Source organism: Sapajus apella, unplaced genomic scaffold (genome assembly GCF_009761245.1).
Source record: "Sapajus apella isolate SASKATOON/1434 unplaced genomic scaffold, GSC_monkey_1.0 scaffold11, whole genome shotgun sequence".
NCBI lineage: Eukaryota > Metazoa > Chordata > Mammalia > Primates > Cebidae > Sapajus > Sapajus apella.
The window spans coordinates 28110678-28123661 of NW_022436951.1; the positions used below are offsets into that span (position 1 = coordinate 28110678).

The window sequence follows — 12984 nt, forward strand, 5'->3', positions numbered from 1 at the left end:
TACAAATATAATACTGTATGTGTGTGTGTGTATTTAAATATACACACACACACATATATATACATATACATACATATATACATATGTATATACGTATACATACACACACATAGAGTGTCATATAAAATGTCTAAAGGAAGCATGGAAAAGCTACTTCTATATGTGTATATATATATGTATATATATATGTGTATATATACATGTACACACACTTTTGATTCTTTTGATTTTAAGAAATATCAGCACTGTAAATCCTAGGCATTGTATCATTCCATGCATATATATATATATTTTGTGTGTGCATATTTTATATAATATTTCATGCACACACATACATATATATAATATTACATAAAAACATATATATACACACACAGTTTCTAAATAGAACTAATTTTGTAGTTATGCAGCATGAACGAGTAGGTTGTTTTATCTAGTAAACTTGATTCAAAAAGTTATGCCATTTATACACTTTTGTCTATTGAGAGATTTGATGTTTAAATGGAAGTGACTTTGAAGAGGAGATCATAGAAGAAGGGAGCCCAATATTCTTCATAAAAATTATATGCCTCTGTCAACAATGTGGGCACCTGAGTTTGAGAATAGCTTAGTGCCTGGTTAAGAAGAATCACAGAGTATTATAGTTCATTATTCAAAGCAAACAAGGCTTCCGATAATAGTATTTTCAAGGAGATGAACTTCCTAGTTTGTACTTTTCTAGTCACAGGCTGCAGCTTTGCAGGACAGTAGAAAGCAATTAATTCTAGAGGGGTTTTAAGTGGTGGATTCTGGTTTGACATTTTTAAGAGATTTGCGGCTTGGAAGATAGTAACTTGTCTGTAGATATAACATAATTATTTTCTTCCTATATTGTTTGTGTTCTGTGAAAGCCTTATTTATTTTCTGAGAAGATTTAAACTTTTCGACAAAATATTTTAGTAAATTCTTCTCTGGGCTTTAAAAAAGTATTTTACATATGGTTAACAATAAACTTTTAGTGAACAAAAAAACATTTCCCAATTTTCAGATGTGGTTTTTATTTTATTTTTTCAAAAATACATAAAACATAAAAATCCTTTCCAAGTGATTTCTTTGAATGCAGTATGGCTGCTTTATACTGCCTGTAAAATAATAAGTGTGAAATAATGTGAGTAAAAAAATAAACCTTCCTTTAAACGGATTTTTTTTGGCAATTGTTGTATAGGCTCTACATTTAAGGGTCTTAGGTAATATAAGAATATTGAAATGTTATCTAATTTATCTCATAATATTTCAGGGCATTGTGGCAACCATAAAGAAAAAGGAATATAATTTCTTAGACCAGCGGAAAATGGATTTTGACCAAGATTATGAAGAGTTTTGCAAGCAGACTAGTGACCTTCATGTAGGTTGTATAATAAAATTCCTGTTGACAGTCATGTGTTTATTTTTTCCTTTCTGTATAATGCTGTTAATCATTACCCATTCAGAAGGCAGAGGTGTCTTCATCATGGAGGTGACCGATAGCAACCTCAGCCTGTGTTTTGTGATTTCAGATTAATAATTGAAGGCTGTTTTTCATGGATTAAAGGGTCATAAATATAGCTTTGGCTAATGATGTGGATCAGACTTCTACACGTCTTCCATTGAAGTTCTTAGAAAGTCAACTCTCACCTTCTGTTGAACATTGCGGTGTGATTAGAATATAGACACTTATTTCCACTTGTCACTGTGTAGCAATGATTATGACCAGAGGCGGCTCAGGCAAATGGTCAGCAATGTCTGGCAGATTCCAAGGCAGGCCTGCCACTGGCCTTAGAAATGGTGGGACCGCTCAACACCCGGACGTCTTCTTGGTCTTGCAACCCCTTCCTCTTTTCCTTCTTTCCCTGCTCACTGTAGACCAGCCGTCATGCCTTGCAGCTCATATGAGCAGTTTATGGCATCAGTAGCTACTGAGACTGTTTCACAGGACCAGGCAGGCTCCAGATTCCTGGGGAAGGGGTTGGGCTTGCCAGTTCTGGTGAGGTGCCTAGTCCTGCACCTCTCCACTGTGAGATCTTGTGCTAGACACTGGTGGGGTAGGATCCACTGGGTCATTGGGAATGCTGATTATCAGGAAAGGGGAGTCAGAGAGGGTAAGATGGGGAGACACCGGACAAGTATCTACCATAATGAATATGTGGACATTTTTTCATTCCAGTGAGGTGCAAATGTATATCTTTCTGACTAAAAGAGGAACATAGGCACTCTATTTCTTTCCCAGAGTTTTTGGTTTGCATTAAATTTATGTACTTCAAAGTAAAAGGAGCTCTGAGACACTTTGGAGGAATGAGTTCAGTGATAGAATGAGTTGTAAACGAAGCTAGCTAATCCTATGTGTCAGGCGCTGTTCTAAGCACCTGGTATGTGCTAATCCACTTAATAATCACAATAATCCTATAAAGTGGGTGCTCTTGTTCTGCTCATTTTGCAGAGGGGGAATCTGGGACACAGTGAGGTGAAGTGGCTTGCTCAAAGTAACAGACATAACAAGGGGTGGAACCTAGGTGTTCTGGCTTTAGAATTCAGCTTTTTAAATTGTGCCACACAGCAGAAGGAAAGGGAGAATGCCTGTAATAATTTAAGCAATGACTTCTTTTGGGGGCAGATTCAGACGTAAGGACAGTGGATCTTGGTCTCTTTTTGTTAGAAATTGATGGATAATGGCAGATTCTGATGTTCACCTGTGTTTCCCAGCAGTGTTTGACCACGTGGTACTGATGTAACTGACACGTGGAACATAGATGGTGAGCACCTTGAATGCAGGGATTATGTTTTATTCCCATATATTAATAAGAACATGTAGATTTATTTAAACGAAACAAACATTTGGTATACAGCAATTATGTATAGGCTTCTATGCTGTAGGTTATGATTATAGAAATGAATCAAGTAGATTTGCTCTCGCAGCTCATAGTGAGAGGAGGCAGGCAGTGAAATGATTAAAACATAAGCACACATATAAGAACAGAGTAATGAATGTAGCATTAAAAAATGGCAGATGGGGCTAAAATGGCTAGTTATGAAAGAATACTATTCTGATATTATGCCAGAAAGTCAGGATTCAAAAATAAAGAGATATAGCGCAAGTCCCACAGAAGTGTATAGGGAGATCAGGTCTGCAAAACATTGCGCAGAATCCGATCTTGTGAACCTATGAAAAGATAATCTGATACTTCTGCTTGGCTGGGGTTAGGAAAGCTTCGGAGAGGAGGCTGTGCTTGATGCTGGATAGATGTTTGTGTGGTTTTACTTTCCATGGTTTCAATTACCCATGATCAACTGTGGTCTCAAAATAGGTGAGTACAGTACAATAAGATGTTCTGAGAGAGAGAGGGGGCACATTCACATAACTTTTATTACAGTATGTTGTTAACATCGTGCTAGTTTTTTTATTAATTATTGTTGCTAATCTCTTACTATGCCTATTTTGTAAATTAAACATTATGATGTTTGTATGTATGTATAGGGGAAAGCATGGTCTATTTAGGGTTTGGCACTATCTTTGGTTCAGTCACTCACTGGGGGTTTTGGAACATATTCCTGAGGATAAAAGGGGACTACTGTATTAGTTCCCTTTCTACTCAGCCTTCTTAAAATAAATTCAACACTATTATCTGTCTTGTCTTCCATCTAAAAATTGTTCACTTCTGACTTTTTTGCCGATGAGTTTTTCTTTTACTTAGACTTCTTTATTCCTTTGTCCATTCTCCTTCTCTTAATTGTTCTGTGGTCTCTCCTTTAAATACTCACCCACTCTCATGAATTCAGCCCTCGTCTTGATAAAGCTGTGGCAAAAATACTTACCTTCCCATGACTCTGGATGGAGTGAGGGTGGTGATGAGTCCAGGAGTCTTGGAGAGACTCAGCAACCGTAGCATCTCAAGTGAAAGACTCCTGAGTGACTTGGATTAGGGTGATGTCCGTGGCTCCCCGTCAAAGGGATCAGAGCCTGGAATCCTGATTTAGGGTTCATGCTGGTACTAACAGGTCAAAGAAGGCAGCGTGTTGGAACCAAGTGGGCTGTTGGAAGTCTAGAAGCATGCTGATTGGAGCAGATGGAGAAGGCACTGCTTAGTAAAGGATGGGTGTTGAGTGGCAAGCTGACTTAAAGGAAAACTGAGTAGGAGCTGAGACCCCAGAACTAATGGGAAGATAAGTGTGAAGATTCCATAACCCAGCCCCCACAGACTGTAAGAATGGACCAAGGCTCAGAACAAGAAAATTAATTCTAGGTCATACATGTTCACAGACAGTTCAGCCCAGGCCTTTGCAAAGCCATAGGGTAGAAAGATAAGAAAAACCAGGTAACAGTGTTAGGGCCCAGTAGAGATTTGCTGGTGTCTGAAGGAGAGGGAGGCAGTGGAAGGGTTATAAATGTTTCGGTTTTGCATAATTTATACATAGAGATTTTTTATTTAGTGAAAACATTGAGATACTCATTTCGGTAGGCTAACTGTACTGTTTTTTTAATGCAGAAACATTTTTTCATCCTAAGATGTGGACGTAGCAGAAGAAATAATGTCACTTTAAAAATACATATACCTCCAGTAGAAGTAGCCAGAACTATTGAGGGCAAGGAAGTATTGTAATAGGCTTCCAGATCCTTCAGTTTTGAGGGTTTGTTGGATCGGGCAGCAAGCTTGCAGCTTACCCATCCCCCGCCCACCAATAGCTCTATCTCAGAATGAGATTAATCAAAGACTAAAAATTGTTCTAAAAGCATTGAAGATGAAACATGTGTTGTAAAAAGAATGATTTAAAAATCCCTTTCATGAACCCCTCAAATATGTTTTCTGAAACCGTCTTTATGGGTTCTCCTGAGAACATTACACATCTTATACTATTATGTAACTTTGACCCTCCTTCCAAAAAATTGCTCCAAAAGACTAAGCACAACTTATTCTTTGTGCATCCTAAGATTTAGTGCAGAGCTATAATTAAAATCCAAATTTAATTAAATAAAACATAGAAAAATTATTTCCTTATTTTATATTTCATGCTTCAAGGCAAAGTCAGCAACTTTTTTTCAACTTACCAGTCAGAAGTTTTAAGTCTTTGCCAACTTGAAGAGACATTAATTGATGTAGTATTAAAATGAGGAGACCAGTTTGATATGCAATAAGAATTAGTACCTAAATGGGTTTGATTTCAGATAATGTGAGGTCAGAAGTAACATGGTAAGGCAACCAGTTGGCAATATCCAGACCACCATTTTCTTTTTTTTTGAGACAGGGTCTTGCTCTGTCGCCCAGGCTGGAGTGCAGTGGTAAGATCTTGGCTCACTGCAGCCTCGACCTGCTGGGCTCAAACGATCATCCCACCTCAGCCTCCTGAGTAGCTGAGACTACGGGTGCACGCCACCATGCCCAGCTAAATTTTGTATTTTTTGTAGAGACAGGATTTTGGCATGTTGCCTAGGCTGGTTTCAAACTTCTGGGCTCAAGGAATCTGCCCCTGTTGGCCTCCCAATGTGCTGAGATTGAAGGTGTGAGCCACTGTACCTGGCCTGCTATTTCTTAAAAGAGCAATGGTTGGATTATATACATATAATACACACATACATATAATCCACATACATAGAATCCATATATATATATAAAATCCGTATGTCTATAATTTATATGTATAACATCCTTATATATTATTCAACACAAGCACATATATAATTCACATTCATATTAAATCCATATATCTATAATTTAATGTAATATCCATATATAATCATATATAAAGAGATATAGAGATATAGAGATATATATATATAGAGATCTATATCTCTATATATGATTTATATATGTACATATAAAAATAGCTGAGACTCTCTTTCCTTTAATTGCAAGTTTAAGCCATTTACATTGATTGTGGTTTCTAGTATAGTTAGAATTACTTCTACAATCTATTTTGAATTTTCAATGAGGTGAACTTCTTTCTTTGACTTTTTCTGTTTTATATTTTGTTGATTAAATTTTGTTGTTCTCTTTATTCCTCTTCTACTTATATTTTTAATGTTGTATTTATGTTTTTAGTGGCTTTAGCATATATACCTGACTTTAAAAAGTTTAAAATTAATTGTTTTATCAGCCCACCTCTCATTCATGCAATATCTTGAATTTTAGTTTTATCTTTGCTGTTAGACTTTTTATACTTGTTGTTACTAATAATTATTTAGATTTAGCAACATGTTTACAGATTGCTTTGCTTATTATTACATCTCATTAGTACTCTAATTGTATCTTTCTCTCTTTTTGGGTTCATTATCATTCTTTTTTTATTTTTTATTTTTTGAGATGGAGTTTCACTCTTGTTACCCAGGCTGGAGTGCAATGGCGCGATCTCGGCTCACTGCAACCTCTGCCTCCTGGGTTCAAGCAATTCTCCTGCCTCAGCCTCCCGAGTAGCTGGGACTACAGGTGTGCACCACCATGCCCAGTTAATTTTTGTATTTTTAGTAGAGACGGGATTTCATCATGTTGACCAGGATGGTCTTGATCTCTTGACCTCGTGATCTACCCGTCTCGGCCTCCCAAAAGAAGTATATATTTTAGTTTTATTTTAATAAGAGTCTGTTAATAGCAAACTCTTCCAGTCTTTACCCCCAAATGCCTATAAAGTTGCCCTCCATCTTGAATATTAGTCTCGTTTTACGTGTGATTTTAGTTTGAATGTTGTTTTCCTTCAGCAATCAGAAGACCTTTTTTCGTTAATTTTTGGCGCCTATTGTTTTGAATGAGGTATTTGTTATCAAATAGTCATTTCTTTCTAGATAATGTGATTTCCCCCTTTTGTGATTTTAATATTATTTTTCTCTTTTAATATTAATTTTTTTTGCTTGTAATATTGTTTTTCTCTTTACCTTTGGAAGCTCTATGTGACTTGTAGGTGTGGTTAAAAAATATTTCTCTTGTTCAGAATTTGGTGTGCTTCCTCCATTTGAGGACTAAGTATTTTTTTAACCGTGGAAAATACTCAGCCTTTATCATTTTAAATAACTTCTTCTTTCAGGATTTCCAATAGACAAGCCATATGTTACATCTTCTTTTTATATCTTCCATGTTTGTTAACATCTTTTTTTTTTTTTGTATTTTTCCATTTCTTTATTTCTCTGCTATACTTTGGGTGATTTTATTTGAGAACTGTCTTGCCGTTCATCATTTTTCTTTTCAGGTGTATATAATTTGCATCTATTATATTTTGAATTGTAATGATATTCCCCTGTATATGTGTAAGTTGTATTTTTAAATATCTGAGTGCTCTTATTTTATACTGTTCTGTTCTTTCTATGGTTTCTGTTTCTTCTTTACTCTTTAACAACTTTAAATATTTTTATTTCATAGTCTCCTTCAGACTGCTCTGTCATTTCTAGTACTTGGTTACTAATTATGTTTGTGCATTCTGCTCCTCCTCTCTCAAAGATCATTTTCTCATGGGGTTTTCAAAAACCTTTTGAGCTTCTTTAGAAGTTATGTATTTATTTATTTTTTCCGGTAGGAATCTTTTGGCCCTGGCTTTTCAAAGTGTTTTTATAGAGTGGCTTTTCATGAATTCTGCTGGGGTCTTAGTGGTTTTACCTTCCCAGACGAGCTTTTATGTCAATGTCTTGGGTTATATCCCTTTTATTTCATGTATAGTTTAAACTTGGACCACTTATCTAGGTGTGGCACAGATGTGGGATTTCACTTCCTCTAGGGCAGGGGTCAGCAAACTATGACCAAGAGCTGAAGAGTGCTTTGCCCATTTAATTGTACATTGTCTGTGGGTGCTTTGGCATTACAGTGATAGAAGTGAGTAGCTGTGGTGAGAAAGTATGAGAACTCTATTGTAGGGTGACTTTTTCCCACCTATTTAAGGGTTTGGGCAGATGTCAAGCCTCTTTGCAGCTTTCCCAACTTGTGACTCAATTCCCTTTGCATGTACTGGGCAGTGCTTCAAAGATCCCGGCTTTCCACAGGATCTGTTGAGAGTATTAGGATCCCATAGCTCTTCTCTCCATATTGTGATAAAGCCCTCATGCCACCCCCCAGGCCCTGTGTCTGGCCCAATACCTGTGGAAGCTACTGTCGTGCCAGCTCCTGTGGCTGCTTTGGCTTTCAAGTCTCTCTTTGCTTCTGGCTTCTGGGCATTTATTTTTCTTTTACGCTCATTCAATTTTTCAGTTACATTTTCTTCCATATCATATGTGTTTGCACAGAATGGAAAGTTCCTTTATCTTGTTACTAAACAGGAAATTCTCAATTCTATTTTATTGTTCATCATCAGATTTTCTTCTGTTTTAGAATGAGTTGCAGAAGTTCATGGATATTACATTTGAAAAGATTCAAAACACAAATCAAGCTCTAAGAATGTTGAAGAAATTTGAAAGGTAAAAGTTTCAAGAAATTTTCTATTACCTAAAATTGGGATAGTTTAGCTTTTATTGTTGTTATTGCTATTATTATTATTTCTTATTCCAAAGGAAAGAAAAACCTCTCTTGACAATTTGAGGTCATAGTTTTTAAGTTTTTCAGAGGATTAATCCTCTTAAGGATTCAGGATTTACTTTATTTCTGGAAATAGAGAATACTCTTAGCTTTGAAGTACCTTGTGACTGCCTATAGTAATATTTCCTAATGTATAGGCAATTTGAAAAAAGTCTTTCCAAGTAAATAGTTTTGCCTACATTTTATGGATGAGTTTTATTTTTATTCTTTCAATATTCCACACAAATATCTCATTCTTTTTCATTAGCATTTGTTTTAAAATAAAAATTAATAAATGAGATTACAAGATTTTTTTTGTGTATTTTATTTATTTTACTTTATTCCATTAATTCAAGCTTTTAAATATTTTTAACAAACCAGATTGAATATACCTAACCTTGGTATTGATGATAAATATCGACTTATCCTTGAGAACTATGGTGCTGACATTGAGACGATTTCAAAGCTGTATACAAAGCAGAAATACGATCCTCCTCTGGCTCGAAACCAGCCTCCCATCGCTGGGAAGATCCTGTGGGCCCGCCAGCTCTTCCACAGGATTCAGCAGCCCATGCAGCTTTTCCAGCAGCACCCAACTGTGCTAAGCACGGCAGAAGCCAAACCTATAATTCGCAGTTACAACAGGATGGCCAAAGTCCTTCTGGAGTTTGAGGTCCTCTTCCACAGGGCGTGGCTTCGGCAGGTGAGTCTCTAAATTTATATTCTTCCCATTGTTGGAATCATGGGAAACCCTCCTTAGCATTTCACAGTGTTATTTCTGTAGAAAGCTGGATTTGCAGGTATTTTGTAAGGTAGTTGGGTTGAATCTAAGCAATTAAAGAGTATAATACGTCCACAGAGAAAAGTAATTATTAAATTTGAAAAAAAAAAAAAAAAAAAAAAAAAAAAAAAAAAAAAAAGAAACACAAGCCAGGTAACAAAACCCCATTTTTATTTAATTTATAAACTCAAAAGTGTAAGTTAGAAAGTGTAATTTACAAACTCCAAAGTGAGAAGATCTTGTTTATTGGTTCCTATGCCCAATCTGTTAGGATAGCTTCCTTTTTAAAATTCAGTCAGATCCAGCCAAGTGTGGTGACTTATGCCTGTAATCCCTGCACTTTGGGTGGACGAGGCGGGTAGATCATGAAGTCAAGAGATCGAGACCATCCTGGCCCACATGGTGAAACTACATCTGTACTAAAAATACACAAATTAGTTGGGTATGGTGGCATGCACCTGTAGTCCCAGCTACTTGGGAGGCTGAGGGCGAAGAATTGCTTGAACCTGGGAGGCGGAGGTTGCAGTGAGCTGAGATTGCCCCACTGCAGTACAGCCTGGTGATAGAGCAAGACTCCGTCTAAAAAACAAAATCAATCAGATCCTAAATGTGTCATTAAACACCAATACATCTGTTAAACAAAGTCTTAAAATTTCTTTGGTTGTACAACTGGTTAATCACAGCATATCCTACCAATACATGTATTTCTTTGTAGGTTGGCAGGATGTAATGGCTCCACAACTGTGTTCGTTGTTTTTCTAGATAACTAAAAACTGAGTTTAGGAGGTTTTATGAAACTTTTATTTGGGAAGAATAATAGAATAGGCATGAAGGTATCAGGTAGCTAAATGGCTTTCGAGATCACCACTGTTGCAGTGTCTACTTATTTATCAGTGTGAGAGTCATGACCAAAAGGTGTTTTTTTTGAGATGGAGTTTCGCTCTTGTTGCCCAGGCTGGAGTGCAATGGCATGATTTTGGCTCACTGCAATCTCCGCCTCCTGGGTTCAAGTGATTCTTCTGCCTCAGCCTCCCGAGTAGCTAGGATTATAGGCATGTACCACCTCGCCCAGCCAATTTTGTATTTTTAGTAGAAATGGGGTTTCTCCATGTTGGTCAGGCTGGTCTTGAACTCCTGACCTTCAGTTATCTGCCTGCCTTGGCCTCCCAAAGTGCTGGGATTATAGGCGTGAGCCACCGCGCCCTGCCTGAATGAAAGGTTTGATTGAATTGACTGCCCAACATCAACACCAAGAACTTGAAGGCTGTTTTATGAGACTGGTTTTAGGAGAAGAGTCAGTGATCTTATTGTCCTTAGTTTAGGAAGCTCAAATCCATGGAAGAATACTTAATGATCCTTATTCCCAGCGATAGCTGAACTAGATACTCTGTATGCATTAGACTTTCTAATAGTAGTAATGTTGGTTTCTTCCCACAGATTGAAGAAATTCATGTAGGTCTTGAGGCTTCATTATTGGTGAAGGCTCCAGACACAGGGGAATTGTTTGTAAACTTTGATCCTCAGATATTAATCTTATTTAGAGAAACAGAGTGCATGTCCCAGATGGGTCTGGAAGTCTCACCATTGGCAGCTTCCCTCTTCCAGAAACGAGACAGATACAAAAGGAACTTCAGTAACATGAAGGTATACTACTTTCATTTTTTCCCCCTATTCTTGGCTAGCTCTAGAATGTATTGTCAAAAAATATGGTGATGTGTCATATTCAAGGGGCAGAAAGTGGCCAGGATGAATAGAGTGACTGAGGGGACAGTGCCATGGGATGCGGCTGAGTTGGCTGGGGCCAGGCTGTGACAGGTCTTGCAGGCCAAGATGAGAAATTTGGGTTTTATTTTGAGTGTACCAGGAAACCCCTGGAGGATTTTGAGCCACCGAAAAAGGCATGATCTCTTTTATAATAAAAGTTATTCTTACTGCTGGGTGGACAATGGATGTTAAGAGGGACAAGGGTATCAGTGGGAAGCCAGTTTGTGGTGCTGCACTGGCCTAGGATGGAGATGATGGCTCGAACTAGGATAGCAGCAGAGTTGTTCAGAGAATTTAGAGTTATGTCAACAGGCAGGTTATGAGAGAACTCAGGAATAATTCTTGTGCTTTTGGTGTGAACAATTTAATGAATTAAAGTAGGGCTACCATGGGGTGCTGTGTAGGTTGCATTCTTTATAATTTGCACAATAATATGCAGGGCCCCTGACTGTAAATTCAATTTATGAGATGGCAAAAACTGGAACTAGTTTATTTTAGGCAGCAGAAGAGAATCAATAGTTCCCATTTAAGTACAAGATAGTTTCCAGACAGCCAAGTGGCTATGTTGTCCATGCAGCTGGATATGTAAGTCTGGAGTTCAGTAGAGAAGTCAAAGTTGGAACATGCTTTGCAGAGTTATCAGAATATAGTTGTTATTTAATGTCATTGTCCTAGATGAGATCTCTTAGGGGAGAGAATACACACAGAAAATAATGGAGGGCCACTGGACCAAGCATTGGGTTGTTCCAATATTAACAGGTCTGATAGAAGAGGACAGATGTGCAAATATAACAAAGAATTGACTTTTGAGCTCAGAAGAGACCAAGTGTCAAGAAAGCCAAGAATGGCCGGGCGTGGTGGCTCATGCCTGTAATACCACCACTGTGGGAGGCTGGGGTGGGCAGATCACCCGAAGTCAGGAGTTTGAGACCAGCCTGGCCAGCAGGGTGAAACCCTGTTTCTACTGAAAATATAAAAATTAGCTGGGCATGGTGGCACCTCGCTGTAGTCCTAGCTACTGGGAAGGTGGAGGTTGCAGTGAGCCGAGATTGTGCCCTTGCACTCCAGCCTGGGTGACAGAGTAAGAGTCATTTAAAAAAAGAAAGAAAGAAAAAAAAGGAGTCCAAAGGGCCAAGGGTAAGAAAAGGGTGCTGAGAGAGGGAATGGTCACCAGTGACAAATGCTACTGCCCAGGGGGTGTAAAAGGTGAGATTAGAGACGCAGCCATGGGAGCTGACAACATGGAAACCATTGTTAAAATTTCATAGTGGTTAACATCACATGACAATACTATGTCCATGCACTTGCATTGTACTTTACATTTAAAGCCATCTTCATGCTCATGATTTCATTTACTCTTTTCTACCACTGTATTAAGTAACTAGGACAGAATACTATTATTATGTTTTATAGATGACAAAACTGTGGCTAAGAGAAGATACATGATTTATTTTTATTTTATAATTTTTATTTTTTATTGTGCTTTAGGTTCTGGGGTGTATGTTCAGATCATGCAGGATTGTTGCATAGGTACATACATGGCAAGGTGATTTACCACCTTCATTCCCCCATCACCTGTATCTGGTATTTCTCTCCATGTTATCCTTCACCACCCACCCCACTCCCTGCTGTCCTCCCCCAGCCCCCTAAGCTGACCACAGTGTGTGATGCTCCTCTCCCTGTTCTACGTGTGTTCTCATTGTTCAACATCCGCCTATGAGTGAGAACATGTGGTGTTTGGTTTTCTTTTCTTGTGTCAGTTTGCTGGGAATGATGGTTTCCAGATTCATCCATGTCCCTATGAAGGACTTGAACTCATTGTTTTTTATGGCTTTGTAGTATTCCATGGCTTATATGTACCACATTTTCTTTATCCAGTCTATCGTTGATGGACATTTGGGTTGGTTCCAAGTCTTTGCTATTGTAAACAGTGCCACAATGTGTCTTTATAATAGAACA

The 12984-nt window shown here is 37.8% G+C and overlaps 1 protein-coding gene across 4 annotated transcripts in view; it reads left to right on the forward strand.

The window, feature by feature from the left end:
- The window catches only part of DNAH5 (dynein axonemal heavy chain 5), a 362294-nt gene that overhangs the window by 112814 nt on the left and 236496 nt on the right, over window positions 1–12984 (forward strand). For all 4 annotated transcript variants that reach the window (XM_032279092.1, XM_032279095.1, XM_032279094.1 and 1 more), the window contains 4 exons: window positions 1277–1384; window positions 8298–8383; window positions 8862–9183; window positions 10699–10905. In XM_032279092.1, coding sequence (XP_032134983.1) covers window positions 1277–1384; window positions 8298–8383; window positions 8862–9183; window positions 10699–10905 — 723 coding nt within the window. The remainder of the gene's footprint in view (window positions 1–1276; window positions 1385–8297; window positions 8384–8861; window positions 9184–10698; window positions 10906–12984) is intronic.